Below are 18212 nucleotides of genomic sequence, written 5' to 3' on the forward strand. Positions count from 1 at the left end.
AAGGCAGAAACTGTCAGTGTTTCTGTAATGCTCAGTGTCCTCACTTTTCATTTAAAGTGAGATTTCTGGAAGTCTTGGTTGTGAAATTTTATCTTTTATCTTTCCCTTTTCAGTATGAAAAGTGCTTTTGTTCTAGAGAAAATAATTCAAATAAATCAAGTGAATTTTGCAATTTTTTTTTCTCCTAGACTTGTAAAGTCATGAGTTTTGGCAAACTTGCCAGTTTGAGTGACTTGGTTGACATACACTTGGACTCACATCATCAGCTAATTGCCTCTGACTCATGAAAGTCTCACAATCTCTATGATCCCTTGGTTGCCTACAATATCTGGACTTTCCACTGTGTTTTTATCTACCATAGTTGGAACGGACTGCTCAGGGAAGTGGTGGAGTCACCATCCCTGGAGATGTTTAAGGAGAGGTTGGGTGGAGCACTTAGTGCCATGGTCTAACTGATGTGGTAGTGTTAGGTCATGGGCTGGACTTAGTGATCTCAGAGGCATTTCCAGCATCAATAATGCTATGATTCTGTGATCTGCAGCCTGTCCTCTTTTCTTTCCTACATCCTCTTGCTCAAGGTAAAAAATCAATAGCTTTGTGTTACTGTGACCTATAAAATAGTTGCCATTCTGTACTAGAAATGATGCTGTTTGTTTAGGACTGCCATAGCTACATTTAGCTGTGTATTGCAATATTAATACTTGACCATTTTATGGTAACAGCCTTAAGTTTTGGATTTTTTTGAGGCAGGGTCTGTCATCTTAATAGTTCACTTTTACAGACAACAGCTGACATTTTAAAAAGCAAACCACTGTAAAAGAGTTGCCCATAAATTAATCCTGGGACCATGCTAGTGAACAGTGCAATAACAATAATAATATTTAATCATTGCAACACTTGTAAACTTCCTGAGATTGTAGGGTTATACCATCTTCCTCTGAGTTCAGTTCTATATTCTTTCTATAGTACTCAGTTGTCTGACAGTGCTTTGACTCCTAAGTATTGTCTTCAGTTGTCTTTTTATACATTGATTTCCCATTTCTGTTTAAGTCTCTTTCTGAGGAACTAATTTTTTTTTACTAAGTATCTGTTCATACTTCTCTGCAGTGTGAACTGCTTAAGCACAGCCATACAGATGGCAAAGGCAATGGAAGGGAAGTGGCAAAGCTACACTTGTAGGGAAAAGGCAGGATAAGATTTCAAACAAATGGAATTGAACTGTTACCATTTTGTAACAAGCAGAAAACTCACCAGTTCTTTTAATTTGTGGTGTACACATAGCAACAGAATATATTTTCACAAAACAAATTTTGGCAGTTGTGGCCACAGTAACATTTTTCCAAAAATGGAATGAAAGTTGTGAATAGTCTCCAACTCAGCCTTCTGAATTCAATAAGCAATTAGTGTACTGTTATATACAAAAAACCTAATACACTTTCACATTGTGTGCTACTGCTTGTCTATACACATGAATTTGTATCATGCTTCTTATTATTATTCTTCTTATTATTATAATTTATTAATGGATACACAACTCTCAACTCTCTCAGACCTCATGATTTTTTTGAGTTAACTGATTAATAAAATAGTGAAGCAAAAACAAAATAATTTGAAATAAAATAAAGGCAGGCAGGCAGGTTCATATTCTCATGTTTTGTATGCATTCTGCTGAGATGTGGTTGGAAAAGCATAACTCTAATGTTTACACCTAGATCTGTCTTGCTTGCATTCATTTTACTAAGCTCCCTTTTTGAAAGGAATCTGACAGAAATTGCTCCAGGCAGTCTTCTTCAGTCAGTGGTGGGTTAAAGACACTCTCAGGTCTTTGAGGCTGTGATTTCACCATTTGTATTAAGGATGAACACTTGCTAAAAATGTCTTTTCTTCCCCTCTTGAGAATACAGGGGCCCTGAAGGGCCTGACACTCAGCAGGTAAAGAAAGCAGAGCAATAAATTCCCCTATAGAAAAAGAGTCATGTGGTAGTATACAGAGTTTCAGCACTACCACTGTTTAACGTGTTTTGGTTTTTTTATACAGGTCCATGAAGGATTCTTGGAAAACAAGATTTCTCCCATAAATATCAATGCCACCAGCAGTTCTTCTGAAAAAAGGAGTACTGATTTACGAATATACATGCTGTGTTTCCTGCCATTCATGATCCTCCTGGTCTTTATTCGTGACCTTAAGAGCCTGTCCTTCCTTTCATTGGTTGCCAATCTGTCCATGGCTGTCAGCCTTGTCATCATTTACCAGTATATTGTTAGAGTGAGTATAAAAAAGTCTGTGTGTGTGACATGTTGTATTTGTTGCATGTGGCAGCAGATCTCTGATAGATATGTACTTAGAGGCAATTTCTGGAAGGCAGAATTATATTTAATTGAGAGAATTTAAGGAGGTGCTTAAAACTTGAGATACACTTTGAATATGGAATTTACAGTACTTTTGGTGCAGCTGTACTAAACATAATAAAAATATGTGTTGAAATTACTTGGACTCCTTCAGTGGAAGAGTATGTGAATTTTTTATGGGTTGCATGCAGAATGTGCAAGGTTTTAATTTGTGGTCAATCTCATTGCAACAGAAGAACATTTTCAACAGCAATGTTTCTTTCTAGTGTTTCTCCAGTACATTCAGGAAAAATTGAATACTTGCCCATTAAGAATACATACTAGAGACTTCTGTCTCCTGAGAAGTTGGACAGTTGCTGCATTTTTTGGTTGATGCTATTTCTTGTTTTTGGATGCATTTCTGATCAAACTGATGGCTGAAAAAAAAATCACATGTAGAAACCTCTGCATTTTTCTTTGTTATGGTTTTTGAAAAGTCAGAAGTGATTTCTGTGATTCTCTGGTAGACACTGTTGCTCACATGGTATAGATAAGTGGTGGGTGCCACTTCTGTTTGAGAAAGCTTTCACATGAGTGGTATCAGATGAGTGGGAAGTGGAGGATGAAGAAGAAGGCAGAAATGCCAGCAAGAGGAATTGTCTGGGCAACGAGGCAGGATAAATTACATAGAAGAGAATGGGGGAGAAATAGACTAATTACTTATTCTGCATGAACTCAGTTTGTCTTAAAAATATTTTTTTTTACTGTCCTTATGGTTATGAAGAACATCTGTGCAGTATGAAGGCAGATTAGAAAATGCAGTACTCTGACAAGTTTGCACAGGATTAAGCTTGAGGTGTGAGCTCTCCTTTATATTTTAATTGATGCTCATTCATAGACACTATTGTGATACTTTAAACATGGAAATTTCTGGTGTCAGTAATACAAACCTGCAAATATCTGAGTGGGAAGGTGGCTCTAAATGTATATAAAGGACTAGGTTGGGGAGGAAAAGTAGGGATTGCAAATAGCAATGTAAACACTGTCAGCATGTACTGAGTTTTCTTTCCTGCAGCTTAACACATTAATCAATTAATTAATTGTAGGGACAACTAATGTGCTTTAAATAGCACTGTTTTGTTTTATTTTGTTTTGTTAAGGATATAGTGGATCCTCGAAAACTGCCTCCTGTGGTTGGCTGGAAGAAATACCCACTGTTTTTTGGGACTGCAGTGTTTGCTTTTGAAGGAATTGGGGTGGTAAGTGCTTTTTACTAAATCTTCAAGTTACCTGAATCTGTGGTACAGGGTGGGATACAGGCAGTTTTACTCCTTTTGTTATTTCATTATTTTTGTTGAGGCACTAATCTCCCATGCTGGTATGAAAAGGGTTAATTTATTTTGTCAAATAAGACAAGAGCTGAGGACACAACATCACCATTAAAGGGGAGTTTAGTGAATACTGATTGCTTCTTGGAACTTAAGACCTTGCCAAATTACAAGAATGCCTTTAGTTTCAAATAGATTGAGACAATGTATAATAATAACTAGTATCACAGTATTCTGTATAATATATATAAAATACTCTGCTAATAATATGGTGATACTATCATCATGATGATTCAGCAGCTCAGTTTTAGGTGATGAGTGTGTAAAGTAGAAACATATTTAGCATATGTATTTTCCACTGGGATCACAGAGGACAAAGTGGTTTATTGGAAATGTATTTTTCTTCCCTCTTCAAACTTGTCCATAGATGTAACTTGGTAGAGATGGAGAAGGTAAGAAAAAGGATAGAAATTTTAGAAATTTTTTGTTTATTCTTGGCCTTCTGACTTCGTTCTTTGTTTCTTACTGGAAGATGTCAGTTAAATACATTTATTGTTCAAAAAATTTGTTTTTTAAAAGTGCATTTCTTAATCTCTTACTACTGTTTCTAAGGGTTTCCTGACTGCAACTCTCACTAGCAAAGTTTGCAAATTAGTTAACACTTTTTTTCCATATGGTATATTTTAAAGCATAGCTAAAGAGGCTTCTGGGAATGATAGGTCATATAAACTGTTGGGAAATTACTATGTACACTTTATTTGTTACTAATATAATTACATGCTTCATCAGATGCTACTGTATGCTTAAATCTAAAAACCAATCAACCAACTTCCCCTTCTCCCACAAAGACCCCCAAACCAAATCAACCTCTAACATGTATGCAGTTAATCTGAAATTATCATCTTTCAATGACATTGAAGGGTTTTCAGATCTCTTTTGTTTTCTGGAATTGTCAGCTCTGACTTAAACCAGAATATTTTACTTTGCTACTGTATTATCACTGCCAGAAGAGGCAAGTAGGAAAAGCTGTAACTCCTGTGACATTTCTGGTGCAGGAGGAGAGAAGGACTCAAGGTCATTCAAGGAATGAAAGAAACTGGAAAGTGGTTTTAATGTGATTCGAGATCAGGAGAAATTATTTAAACAGACAGGGAAAATCATGTCAGGGTTGGGTTGGAGTGATATACACAGGCACTGGGGAAAAAGGATGAGGGAGGTCCTCCTGTTGAGTCTCAAGGTTCAGAGTTCACTGCTCTTGTACCAGGACAAGAAGGTTCCCATATTGTCTCATCTCAATGCTTCAGTAGGCAAGGTCAGAAATTGCCTGGTTATCCCAGCCCACAGCACTTGCTGTAGAAACAAGAACAACATTGGGGCCACCACACTTGTAACTGAAGCAAGAAGAGTGTTGGCTGGTCTTAGCAGTGCAGCTGGGGGCAGGTGGGGATCTGTACCACCATAGTTGCAGAAGTGTGTTTCCACACATGGAATATGTGGATTTAGTGACTGTGAATCTCTGTTTCTTCAACTGTGAACTGACTGATAAAGAGTTTTAGCTGTCATGTTTCTGGGTCTACCTGGACATCTTTCCTATTGTCACCTGAATGTGAAAATCAGCCATTTATTCCAGCCATGGGATTTTTTGATGCCAGAAATCTTGGCAAAAAACCCCAGAAAGAATCTGCCTCAAAGAATCAGGCAGATTAGACTATACTAAGCTTGTTGCTCCGAAATTGTTTAGTCCATCTGGGACAAATTGCACTTAGTACATGTGGATAAATATGTCATGGACAGTAGGTCAGATACATACCCCAGTTGTATGGGATTTATTGCTCATGTACTGCGTAGTGTGTGGGTGTGTATTTGTAGCCAGGAAATCCTAAATTTCTTCAGTATATGCAAAAGGAAATTAATACATTTCTGCTTCTCAGGGGTGTTCTGAATATACAGAACATTTGCTGTTCATTCTTGTGCCGTAGTTGCACACACCATGGAGAAGATTTGAAGAAAAACATTTTATGGATTTGAATAATCAGAAGTAAACCTAGTTGTTGAAGCATGAAATAAATAAGATGAGTGAAGCAAAGTGAGACAGACATTTCTGTCTTTATGTAGTTAATTTTTCATGTATTTCTTGGTGATTTATTTAATGAATAACTAGCCATTACAGGTCAGTAAGTTACCCTCATACCACCAGTGAACTGTGATATGTCTGTATGTATGTTTGTGACCTCTTGCAAACGTGAAGGGAAACACATTAAGATTCTGTCACTGAGATGTGATAAAGTGCTTCATTACAGTGGATTAAGAATACTTGTGTAGCCAGTTGCTTTTGTATAGCTGATGCATGGTAACTTGTCATTCCTATGTCCATGTAGTTCAGTTGTTCTGGTAAGGACAAACTCAAACCATTTAATGAACTAGATCAGCTCCTTAGTCTGCTCTTTCTGACTGCCAGCACTCAAAATGGATTTACCTAATCTTGTTCTTGTTGTTAGAGACTTGATTTTAGATTTTTTTCTAGACTTGCAAATGACACTTACTCCTTTGGAGCTTTCTGAACATTGCATTACCAACAGAAGCCTTAAGGCTGTAATTTTCTCAGAAAAGTTGATTATAGTTAACCATTTTATGCAGGAAGTTTGCTTTACACAGCTATAAGGTCTCATTTTTCCTTTACCTCAATACCAAATATACATTCTGGTAATTCTCATCTGAGACCTGCCAGATTATTGAATGTTATAAACAAAGACAGCAAATGAAATGCTGAGGTTTTTTTGGGCTGGTTGAGTCATGTTAAGCAGAACCTGACAAAAGAGGAAAATTCCCTCAGTGTGTTTTTTCTACTGTCATTCTTCTGCATAATTTGATCTTCCTTGCTAGGAATATTTAATGATCAATAATTTGAGTACAGTAATAAATCATCTGCAAGGTACATTATAAAACAGTAAAGCTTAACTATAGAAGTCAGGGGGATTTCTTTTCAAAGATAATGAATTGATTTTTGTTTTATTAACAAGGGGGTGGCTAATATAGAAAGAAATTAATTTGCAGATCATAATGCCATGCTCAGTATAGAAACATCTGCTTTTCTTGTTTCTTTGAACTGAACAATAGACTGCAGGGAAAACGAGCTTTTATCTGTTCTCATCCCATAGCTCCAAAAAGTGTTTATATATTGATTTTTTTTTCCTTTTCTTTTGATTTAGCATTTGTCACTGCTTAAAATATGATTGTAGTTCTTCATTAATTCTGTTTAAATTAGTGAGACTAATTGAACAGAGGAGTATAAAGTCCTGTTCACTATGGGGAATGTGATTCAGGGAGGAGCAGTGATTCAGCAGATTCCAAGTAGGATTTTCTTCTTGATCCTGAGAGAGCTTATTTCTCTTTCAGATGGCAACAAACATGAGTTTTGATTAAAATCTGTCATTACCTTAGGGCTGATTATCTGTCCCTATGTAATAAAAAAATTGGCAGTATGGAAGTAATTTGGAATAGTTTTGCTTTGGCTATAGCTGATCCCTAGGTAAATATAGTTTAAGAACCTTAATTTTACTAAATTGTGCCTGTAATAAGTCAAAGGAGGAAAAATATCCTGTTTATAGTTGAAATGTAGAATCTCAAATAAACCAAGGCATTGCCTAGGAACAAGTACTCATATAATACTAAGAATTAAAGAGTTCATCAGCCAGTGTTACAAAATTATTTGGAGAGGTTGTCATAAAAATAAAAAAGGTGATTAATTGATTATATTAATATGATTAATTGAGCTGTTCATATCTGACTGTGTGATCAATTTAAACTCATTTGATGGCAGATTTTAACAATTTTGTCATTTTGCTGAAGTCCAGGCAGGTTGTTCTTTGTTGCTGCAACTGCTACTATAGAAGAAGTAGTAAGGTTAGTGCTATCAAAGGGCTGATTAATGCTAATGCATGCTAAACTCTGAGTGATACTTTGAACAGGAATATAAACTACTGCAGTCTGTTGCTTGTACTGTTAGTTTCTTTTCCATTTGGATTGTCTGTAAAAATGAGGTCACTGCTGCAAATTTGAATGTCTTGGCAGGTGATAATCATTGCTGTGTGCTAACAGGAGAAGTTTGCAGCAGGGGTGCCCAGTGATCCCTTCATATTGAGTTAGTAAACAGCAACTTAGAGCAGTACTATCAAACTAGTGGCTCATCATTCATAGTGTTGAGAGCTGATTTGGGATTTCAGCGCCTGTAAGTTAAGATTTTGGGATCGTAGTGGTGACCTGGTAAAAATTGTATTGACTGGAAGCATCAATACAGTTTGTGGAACAGTAGCAGCAACAGAAATACAGTGCTCTTAGTGGAGTTTAATATGCTCAGCTTCACTTTAATCTCTAAAGTGCAGATTTTTTTGTTCAGAAGGCAATAATGTGAAGATCAGGGGATGCATAAAATATCTAAGCACTTTCTGAGGACAGTGCTCTGCTGGGGATGGGAGAATTTGTAGCTTCTTTCTGCTTTCCCTCTTTGCTTTAGTTTCTCCCTGCCTGTGGGTTCCCAGTGCCAGATGATGTTACCTGGCAAATCATTGCACTGCTGTTCAGGCCACAGCAGAGGAGAGAACCAGTGCTGTCAGAATACAGGAGCTGCAGGTGATGCAATGGAGTGAATGTGTCTTTCACAGAACATATAACATAATTTTGTAAGAACTATGTTCTAGAGCCTCTTTTGTATTCCAAAGGTGAGGAGGTCTGTTTTTATACAGAATTTGACGGTTTTGCTAGTGAATTAAAAAGTAACTTCAGACTGTGCTCCTGAGTTTGACCAAAACGTCATTAAACTTCATGAACATGCTTTTCAGGAGAGTGTGAAACCAAAGCCTTCAGGCTGGCAGGTCTGTAGCATTACTGTGTGCTGGTAATAGCTTTGAGTAACTTTCTGCTTATACAATAGCAGCACACTTGATAAATATTTTGCAGTGAAAGTCTGGTTGACTTTCTCATTTGAGATATAGAAACTAAATTCAAAAGTGGTACTTCAGTATAAGCTTCAGGGGAAGGAGGATGTAATAGTTTCATAATGTTTAAACAAGAAAGATAATTTTTCTTCTCTGTTACATATAAATATGCTAAGTACAGTTTGTACAGCTGGGTATGGCTTTTTTTTTCCTATTGAGTGCTGCACATTGATAAGCCTAGCAAAGAGAAAATGTTACTTTCCAACATAAATTTCAGGTTTGTAACATAAGACTTCTGATATTTTAGCTTATTACTTTAAGATGTATGTTTAAACTGCTTTTGAACTTGGGTATCACAGCTTTGTGATAGAAGGTAGAGTGATTTTTGTATACAGACTCTGAAATCACATTAGGGAGCAGCTAACCAATTCCAGGGAATTTTTTTTAAAAAAATGAGAAAATGAAGTGAATTAATTTTAAAGTGTTGTTACTTGGATTTTGAAAGTGATGTAGATTAGTTCATTAAGCCTGTGGCTTTCAGATAAAAATGTCTTCCTGTCAAAAATAATTTTGCCATATTTGTATTATCTGTTAAAATAATAATGAACACCAATGGCACCCTTCTGTTTATCAGGACCAGGCTTGTAACAGGTAACATGACACCATCTAAATCTGCTTGTGCTATCTCTAGGCTGGGGTATATCCATTTCATTGGTGTTCTTTTGAGATGACACAAAGGTTTGTGTCATCAAAATATGAAAGGTGTGAGCTCCCAGAGGATGTTTTTGCATTTGAACAAACCAGTCTAGTGACTGAATTTGAAGACTGAAGGTAACTTACTCCTGAACGTGCGTGACAAATGTGGACTTTAAATGTCATGTCAGCAAGAGGCTTGCTGTAGCTGCTGCGCAAAATCTCTGGTTTGATTGTCTTACAAAGATAATGTAAGAGGAGGAAAAAGGTTATCGTGAAATCATGGAAGGGTTTTGATTGGAAAGGGACCTTAAAGATCTAGTTCCAACCCACCCTGCCCTGTGCAAGGACATCTCTCACTAGACCAGGTCGCTCCAAGCCTGATCCAGCCTGGGGGGGGGGGGCATCCACGACTTCTCTCAGTAACCCTCATAAGAAAGAATTTCTTCCTAATATCCAATGTAACTCAGTTCAGTTTAAAGCCATTAGCCCTCATCCTATTGCTACATACCTGTACAAAAAGTCCCTCCCCAGTTTTCCTGTAGCCCCTTCAGGTATTGGAAAGATTCTTTACTGTCCCCCTGTAGCCTTTTCTCCTCCAGGCTGAACAACCCTAACTCTCTCAGCTGTCTTCAGCCCTCTGATCATCTTCATGGCCTTCCTCTGAACTTGTTTCAGGAGATCCATGTCCTTCCTATGCTGGGGACTCCAGAACTGGACACAGTGCTGCAGGTGGAGTAGAGGACGAGAATCACCACCCTTGACCTTCTGGCCATGCAGCCCAGGACACAGTTGGCTTTCTGGGTGGCATGTACACATTGTTGGCTCATGTTGAGCTTCTGATCAACCAACATCCTTGAGTCTTTTTTCTCAGTGCTATACTCAATCCATTCCCTGCCCAGCTTGTAATTATGCACTTGGAATTGTCCCGACCCAGATGCAGGACCTTGCACTTGGCCTTGTTGAGCTTCATGAGGTGGGCACAAGCCCACCCCTTGAGCCTGTCAGAGTCTCTCTTGATGTCCTCCCTTCCCTCCAGCATGTCAGCCACACCACACAGCTTTGTGTCATAAACAAGCACGCTGAGGGTACAATCAATTCCACTGCCTGTGTTGCCAAAAAAGGTGTTAAAATGCACAAGTCCCGGTACCAACCACTGAGGAACACCACTCTTTGCTGGTCTCTATTTGGAAATTGAGCTGTTAACCACAGCGTATTGAGTGCAGCTCTCCAGCTAATTTCTTACCCACCCAGTGGTCCATCTGTCAAATCCATGTTTCTGCAATATAGTGACAAGGATGTTGTGCTTTGCACAAGTTGAGGTAGATGGCATCCATTGCTCTTTCCTTGTCCATCAAGACTTAACCCTGCTGTAGAAGGCCACCACATTTGCCAAGCATAGTTTGCCCTTAGTGAAGCCATGTTGGTTATCACTAATTACTTCCTTAATTTCTATGTGTGTCAGCATAGTTTCCAGGAGGATCTGTTCCATGACCTTGGAGAGCACAGAGGTGAGACTTACTTGGCTGTGGTTCCCCAGGTATTTCTTTTTTCTTTTTAAGAATGGGGTTCTGTTTCCCCTTTTCTTCCCTTTTGCTGACTGCCACTATTTCTTGAACATTAAGCATAGTGGTTTAGCAGCAGTCCCCTCAGGACCCACAGATGCATCTCATTAAGTCCCATAGATTTGTGTGCCTTCAGAGTTCTTAGATAGTCTCTAACCTGATCTGTCCCTGCCATGAGTGGTTCTTCATTCTCCCAGTCACCTCCTTCGCCTTCTGTGGCTTGGACAGTGTGACCTGAGCACTTGCTGGTGAAGACTGAGGCAAAAAAAGTCATTTAGTACCTCAGCGTTCTCCATATCCCACATGATCAGGTCTTCTGTTTGCTTCTGGAGAGCCCACATTTTCTGTGGTCTTCCTTGTATCACTGACATACTTTTAGAAACTTTTTGTGTTGCCCTTGATGCCCCTGATCAGATTAAATTCTATTATATTTGGCAAATTAATTCTATCTAATTCTGTCAAATTCTATCATTATGGCAAATGTGTAGAAATAGAGAACATTGCTAGATGTAGCACATTAAAAAATGTATCAGAAACTGTAAAAAGTTCATCACCTGCTGTATTCAGCTGAATGTTGATAAAATCTCAGGCAATTTGAAATTACCTCTTTATCAAGTTAAATGTTTCTTACTGATATCCTGCACTTCCTGAGTATTTAGAAACTTCCATTTGCTCTGGAGAACCATTTGCTTATCCATATTCTAACATTTATGTTTCCTATATTTATGGCAAGTCTTCTACGACATAGAAAACATAGAAGGACAACTTACTTTCAGGTAGCATTTCATACTTGATATTTGGCAACATTTAAATGTTACTTTTTCCTGTATTTACATGAATAGGAAAAGAAAGGCATTTAAGATTATTGCTTGCTTGCCTGAAACATTTCTTAATCATTACTTGAATCAGTGACTTTGGAGAAATGGGAAAAGAGCAAGAGTGACAGCACCCCATGCTGGCTTTACCATCCTGTGGCAGGTGGGTTTTGGGGTCTGATACAGTGAGGCACAAAAGCTAATTCTTCAGTTTAGATGTGACCCTGTCTGAGGTGGAAAACTTGCCTATCTTAAATCTATGTGCAGTAGAGCCAGTGTGACAAACATACTTCTTATAGTGATCATACATTTAAGCAGTGTAATTAAGTAATTTCAAGTAGAAATATTTATGTGGTTTATTTGGCTTTTTTTTTGGTGTCAGATTTTTTCATTCTCCCCAGCCCATCATTCCATAATCCTTCTAAGCTGGTTTCAGGTAATTCAGGTAAGACTTACTCCTCCTTTCTGATCTACTCTAAGTACTTCTCTGCAGTGTATGGAGTTGTCTAAGTAATATTTAAATATGAGTCTTCATTGTATGAGCAACCTTTTGAACATAGCTGTGAAGGTGCAAAAATCTTAGTAACTTTCCCGGGAGGGAATAGTTAACTGAAATAAATGTTTTTATCCCCAATTTTAGCTTTTCATATCTGCTGTTTAATTGGCAGCATTTTATAGCAGTTTTTCCCCCCGCCCACCCCCTGAACACCTTTTTAGGTGCTGCAAAGGTAGTATTGCAGCATGTATGTGTATAAGAGTAAATATGAATGAAGTTCTAGTTTACCTCTTAAATATTTTGGCAACATATTTATTTTGTAAATTAAATCCACTGCACGTCACAGAATAATTTACATTTATTGTATCACACATAATGGAGACAACAGTTTAAAAAAAAAAAAGTGATTTTGGCTCAAATGACTATATATTAATAGACCTATGATTTTGTCAAAGAACTTTAAAACTTCATAATCTTGAATGTTCACTGAAGAATAGTGTTCCTTAGCCAAACAGAAATTTATGAATGCATGTTCTCCTGGATTTGAAAGAGGCCTAATCATCTCCTGTTGAACACTTCCACAAGCAGCAGTAGTAGTTCTCTAGCAAACTTTGTGGCATAAAAATCATACTGATTTGTCAAGAGCAGCAGAAAAAAAGTCCTAAAGGAGATGGGAGAGCTGGGAAGGAAAAGTATTGTAATTGTGAAGGCATTTGAAAGAAGATGATTATAGTAGGAAGTGATATGCTGCATATTCTTCTACTTGTCTTTTTTGTGTATTCTTCAACTTGTGCTCTTTGATTACTACACAGAAAACATGAGCAGTTTAGCTGCCAAGGTACTGTGCTCATGTCAAACGGAAGTGTATGAAACTTTCTGTTTTTCTAAGAAAAATAGAAACAATTTTCATTCTCTTCCCTCCCTTCTATTTTGGATGCATTGTTTGGTTTGTTTGGTTGGTTTTTTTAATAAGATGGTTATTTCTTTTGACAGTGATCATAATAAAAGGTAAGATGTGATTTGCAAACCCCTTTTGATTGCTAGGCTTTCTGTGTTGGGGTCCTGTCAGGTTTTATCCTTTCTCTCTTACTCTTGTACTCAGCCTTGGTGATGCTGCACCTCAAGTACTGTGTGTGCAGTTTTGGGCACCACAGTGTCCACAGAGGTGCTGGAGAGGGCTCAGAGAATGGCAATTAGGCTGATTAGGGGTCTAGAGAACAGGTCTTACAAGGAGGGGCTGAAACCACTCGAGCTGTTCAGTCTGGAAAAGAGGAGGTTGAGGGGAGACCTTATTGCTCTCTACAACTACCTGAAAGGAGCCTGTAGTGAGGAGGGTGTTGGCCTCTTCTCCCCAGTGACTCTCCACAGGACAAGAGGTGAGGGCTTCAAGTTGTGCCAGAGGAGGTTGATATTAGATATAAGGAAAAATTTCTTCGCTGAAAGAGTGGTGAAGCACTGGAAGAGGTTTCTCAGGGAGGTTATGGATTCACCATCCCTGAAGGTATTAAAAAACCAGGTAGATGTGATGCTTTGGGAGATGATGTTAAGGTGGTGTAGGTCTGAGAGTTGGACTCGAGGATCTTGGAGGTTCTTTTCAACTGTGATGATTCTGTGATTCTGTTCTATGATTCTATGCCCTGGTGGGCATAGAGATATACCAATACAGTCTATTTCTTTGTTGGTAATTCTAGAGAAAGATGAGCCCTGTCTCACCTCATTAATCCTAAAAATTATATATTTCACAGAGTTAATGGTCTTGGTTCAGAAGTGTGCATGGCTGTTTTCAATGTTCCTTATCCTAGGACAGAGAAATTTCTGGTTTCAGAATTAAAGAACTTTGTAGGATATTTAATCCTGTTTCTTTCTTGTAAAACTTATTTGATCCCCAGTGGAAAACACTTTAATTTAGTTTTTCAGTTGTAGAGTTTGCTCAGCCCCATGCAGGGCCCTGCAATATATGTCTGCTTTGTCCTATGTCACTTTAGAAACTACTAAAGCAACCTAAGGGTGGAATTGGGATAAAATTCAAAAAGGCAATATGGATAAAAGACTTTCTGAGAGGACTGTTCATTTAAAATATTTAGATTGAAACAGGGTAAAGTTTGTAATTTGTTTGACTCCTGCATACACAGAAACAGATTATGGATAAGTGAGAACTGTGTGATCATTATCACTTATTTTAAGGTGATTTAAATGTTAATGTGGGTTTGATCCTTGGCTGGCATAAAGGTGTAAGTGTCATTGCAGCTTTGGGAAACTTAATTTTTAACCCACAAACCAGAAAATATTTGGTCATGTGCTATACCTTCATGTATTACTGCAGTGAAATATACTCTGTAACAACACTTTCTGTGTTGCTAACTCATATTTTCTTTTATAATTTATCTTGTAGAAATTTTGAAGGTAGCAGAAGTTATGGGGATCATGTTAAAGCATAGTTTTGTGTAGTCTGTAGGCTACAGCTCCAGATGCTGGATGGGGAGGAGGGGTGGAGAGGAGAGGAGTAAAACTAAAGTGTGTCTGGAACTATAATTAATTAGCAACATAGCTTTCTTTTGTCTTATATACCTTTTATTGAATAAAATTGTATACTAGTTTAAAGGACAGCAGAATATATAACAAATGATTTTGGCATGACAAGTATTTAAAAATATTAATGACAGAACTATGATGCTACTGTTTAATTTTCAGTTTGAATTGTAGGGAAGCATTTTAGATTTCATTCACGAATAAAGTCAAATAAGACATGATATAAGCTATGCCAGTTTGTGTACTGTTAAATTTCAGAGCAAGCTGAAGATTAAATAAATTTTGTATTGGAGTGATAAAGAAGCTCTAAAGCAAAAAAAAGTAAAAAGGAAAAAAGAACTTCTGGAGAAATTTCCAGCTTCAGATGGCAAGCTAAGCAGGATTTATAGAATTCTTTCAAGTGTTGTTAAGACCATCAGAATTGGAGATTAGATTTGTTTTGTTTTGGGGTTTTTTGTGTGGACATGGGTGATTCTTTTTTTTAGTGAAACAAGTAGAAAGCTCCTTTACTGGAGTCTGAGAAGTTTGATTTTTGAAATTGTTCAGTAGATTTCAGAAGGTAGTGTTATGTAATAGGAACTTTTGGATCTTTTTGTTTCATATGAACCTTTTATTATAAAAAAATTCTGTACAGCCGCCATTTGGCTCGCATCTTTCCTTGCATAATAGAAGCCATCCTTTTATTTGCAGTCATGAGGGATATGTTAAGGAAAATAAGGTTGTTTTGTTGCACTTGGGGTAAAATGGTGATGTTCTTTATCTCTCAATAGAGAGAGATATCTGCTCAATAGAGCAAGCTTTAAAAATGTACCTAAAACCAATGGAATAAAACCTTCTTGCTCAAAATATTGCATAAGACCTTTTCTGTAAAGTGAAAGAGGTGAACATTTGGAGACAAGCAAAACATTGGAACGTAATAGACATATGATCATTATTTGATGTGAAGAAACCATACTTCTTCTGCAGACAGACCCCCAGTATGCTGTAGGGATATGGTGACCAAATGAACCCATTAGTGCCTTCTGTAAACAGAAAGGAATGTGCCAGGCCTGAGCTGCATTGGTTTACTGAGGATTCAGTCTTTGGTCTTTAGGGGTTAGGTGGCAGAATTTATGTTTATGTGCCCTGGATACAATGATAACTGTTTTTTTTCCTTTGAAAGCACAGCCTTATTTTGTTGCAGTAGGACATAGAATCAAAGAATGGTTTGGGTTGGAAGGGAACTTAAAGATCATCTTGGTCCAATTCCCCCATGTTGGGCAGGGACACCTCCCTGGCTGTCCAGGACCCATTGAACCTGGTTTGAACACTTCCAGGGAGGGGATGGCCACAGCTTCTCTGGTTGACCTGTTCCAGTGTCTCACCATCCTCACAGTGACGATTTCTTCCTGATGTTTAATTTAAATAAAACCCCCTTCCAGTTTAAAGCCAGGATTGTAGATGGATTGGGTTTTTTTACTTTCTGAGTAAATTTTGAGAATTGCACTGTTTTGAATTTTCAAAAATTCTAGAGTTTTCTGTACCTTAAACTAATCAAAACGTCTGTCTAGCTGTCTCTTCTACCTGAAATACTTATTTTAAAAGTGTAAGGGATGAAAGATTGCTTTATTCTTGCTATTTTAGTGGTATTTCATTAAAAAGGGAAGACGACCATATGTATTTATTAAATATGTCTGATATGAAGCTATCCATTACAAGATTAGGTTTTCGTGGCCATGGCAAATCACAGTTTATCTGATTATCTGCAGGCTGATTTCTCTAGTGGGTTTTTTTGGTCCAGTTCTATAAAATGTACAGTAGAGATTTCTGATTAGAAATAGATGGTCTCCAGCAGCTTTGTCATAGAAAGACTTGAGTGTAGCAGGATATTCAAGGCAAGGAATGAGGAGACAGTTATATTGCTGGGGGATGTTTATACCTGCTGAATGCAGCTTGGAATGAAAGGGAAGATACTTTGCATAATGGATGATGGCAGATTAGCCACTTTATTTCAAAGAACCAGTTATGCTTCTTTTCCAGAAAATTACGGGTACTTTTGAGTTTATTTGGTGGATGAAAGGAAGATGGATTATGCTTGTTTAGTAAATTAGGAAACCAAAGTTTGATATTTATTACAGCAATCAAGTGTTAAGTTTCAAGGAAGATAGTATTAACAATATGTACCATTGTCTCAGAAATGATAGGAAGATCTCTGTGAAGAAATAGTAGCAGAAAGGATGGAATATTTATTTGACTGAGGAGGGAGAAAAAGGATGGAAGATCAGAGAATATAGAAAGGATCAGTTTTGTCAAAAATATCAGAACTGGGGGAGAAAGAGCATGAACAAAGCATCTCATGGAAGTCAGAATCAGGAAAAAGGACCCATTAGGAAAAAGTTAAAAAAATAATCTTTGAAACTGTGAAACTTAACTCATCTGATGGACCTTACAATTTTCTGGCTTTCAACATTCTGCATCTGGTGACTTTGCTTGGGAGAGAAGTCCTCGAAGTTTTCCCTGACCATACTATTTCCCATTGCTAGCATGTGCAGTGGTTGTAGATGTTATAGCAGAAAATTTTTTTTTTAACAAGTTAGAGTAATGGTGAAGCCCTGATGTTGGTACTGAATTGATGCAAAATCCCTTTTGAGAGGAAAATATAATGATGCAAATACTGGGCAGAAAGAGAAGAACTGTGATGTGCCTTTTTTTTTTCCCCAGACCCGTTCAGTCACCTGAGGAGGGTGTGAGGGTGTTGGATTTTTAAGGAAATGGTTTAAAAGAGTTAAAGAGTGAAATGAATTTCTGGCCCTATAAAAAAAATGAAAGTGTGGGAAAGCGTGTTCAGCTTCACTGAAGCAACACATTTTTGGTGCTCCAAAAAGGAAGAAAAAGAACCAAAACTGAAAAATATTTGTGAAAAGAACCTTATCTCTTTTGTATTCAGTTAAAATATTAGGCTTTCCTAAGTTGCTGCAACAAGGACTGGGAAGAAATTTAGGGTGAGAATCTGTGCAGCAGCTGCTCAGCTGTTGAGTGTCAGAACAAGCCCTGTCTCATGTCGTATCTCCTGTCAGCCTCCCTATCCTTAGGAACAACACAGCTCTTTTGAATCCTCATGGAATTTAACAGTTTAGGGAGCAGGGAGGTTGTGTAATATGTGTGTAATTGGTCGTTAATTTGCTTCATGTTAGTCCTGTGAGGCACAGAACTTTTCAGCTTGAGTGGAATAGGGGATACTGTATAAAACCTGACTCAAGTTCTTTGTGTAATTTCTCTGGGGATCAGTTCTTCCAAGGGAAGCATCTCCTGCTTGGAGTGCTTACTGCTGCCTGGACCTGGAAAGGCTCAGCACTGAGGCTGGGAAAGGATGCTCTCACCTGGACTGATTGATGCAGGAAAGGCTGCATTGGCATCCTCATTTGTGCTGTCTGGAAGTGTATCTAGCCCTGGGACTAACTCAAGAATAATGAGGAATTAGCATCTTAAAATGTAATTTCTCATGGCTTAAAAAACCCAGCAGTGACTAAAAGCATGAAAACTGT

The 18212-nt window shown here is 37.7% G+C and overlaps 1 protein-coding gene across 1 annotated transcript in view; it reads left to right on the forward strand.

Moving 5' to 3' along the window:
• The window catches only part of SLC36A4 (solute carrier family 36 member 4), a 99663-nt gene that overhangs the window by 21738 nt on the left and 59713 nt on the right, over positions 1–18212 (forward strand). Inside the window, exons 7-8 of the mRNA XM_030456314.1 lie at positions 2039–2266; positions 3489–3587. Coding sequence (XP_030312174.1) covers positions 2039–2266; positions 3489–3587 — 327 coding nt within the window. The remainder of the gene's footprint in view (positions 1–2038; positions 2267–3488; positions 3588–18212) is intronic.

The sequence above is a fragment of the Calypte anna genome, chromosome 1 (genome assembly GCF_003957555.1).
Source record: "Calypte anna isolate BGI_N300 chromosome 1, bCalAnn1_v1.p, whole genome shotgun sequence".
NCBI classification, from domain to species: Eukaryota; Metazoa; Chordata; class Aves; order Apodiformes; family Trochilidae; genus Calypte; species Calypte anna.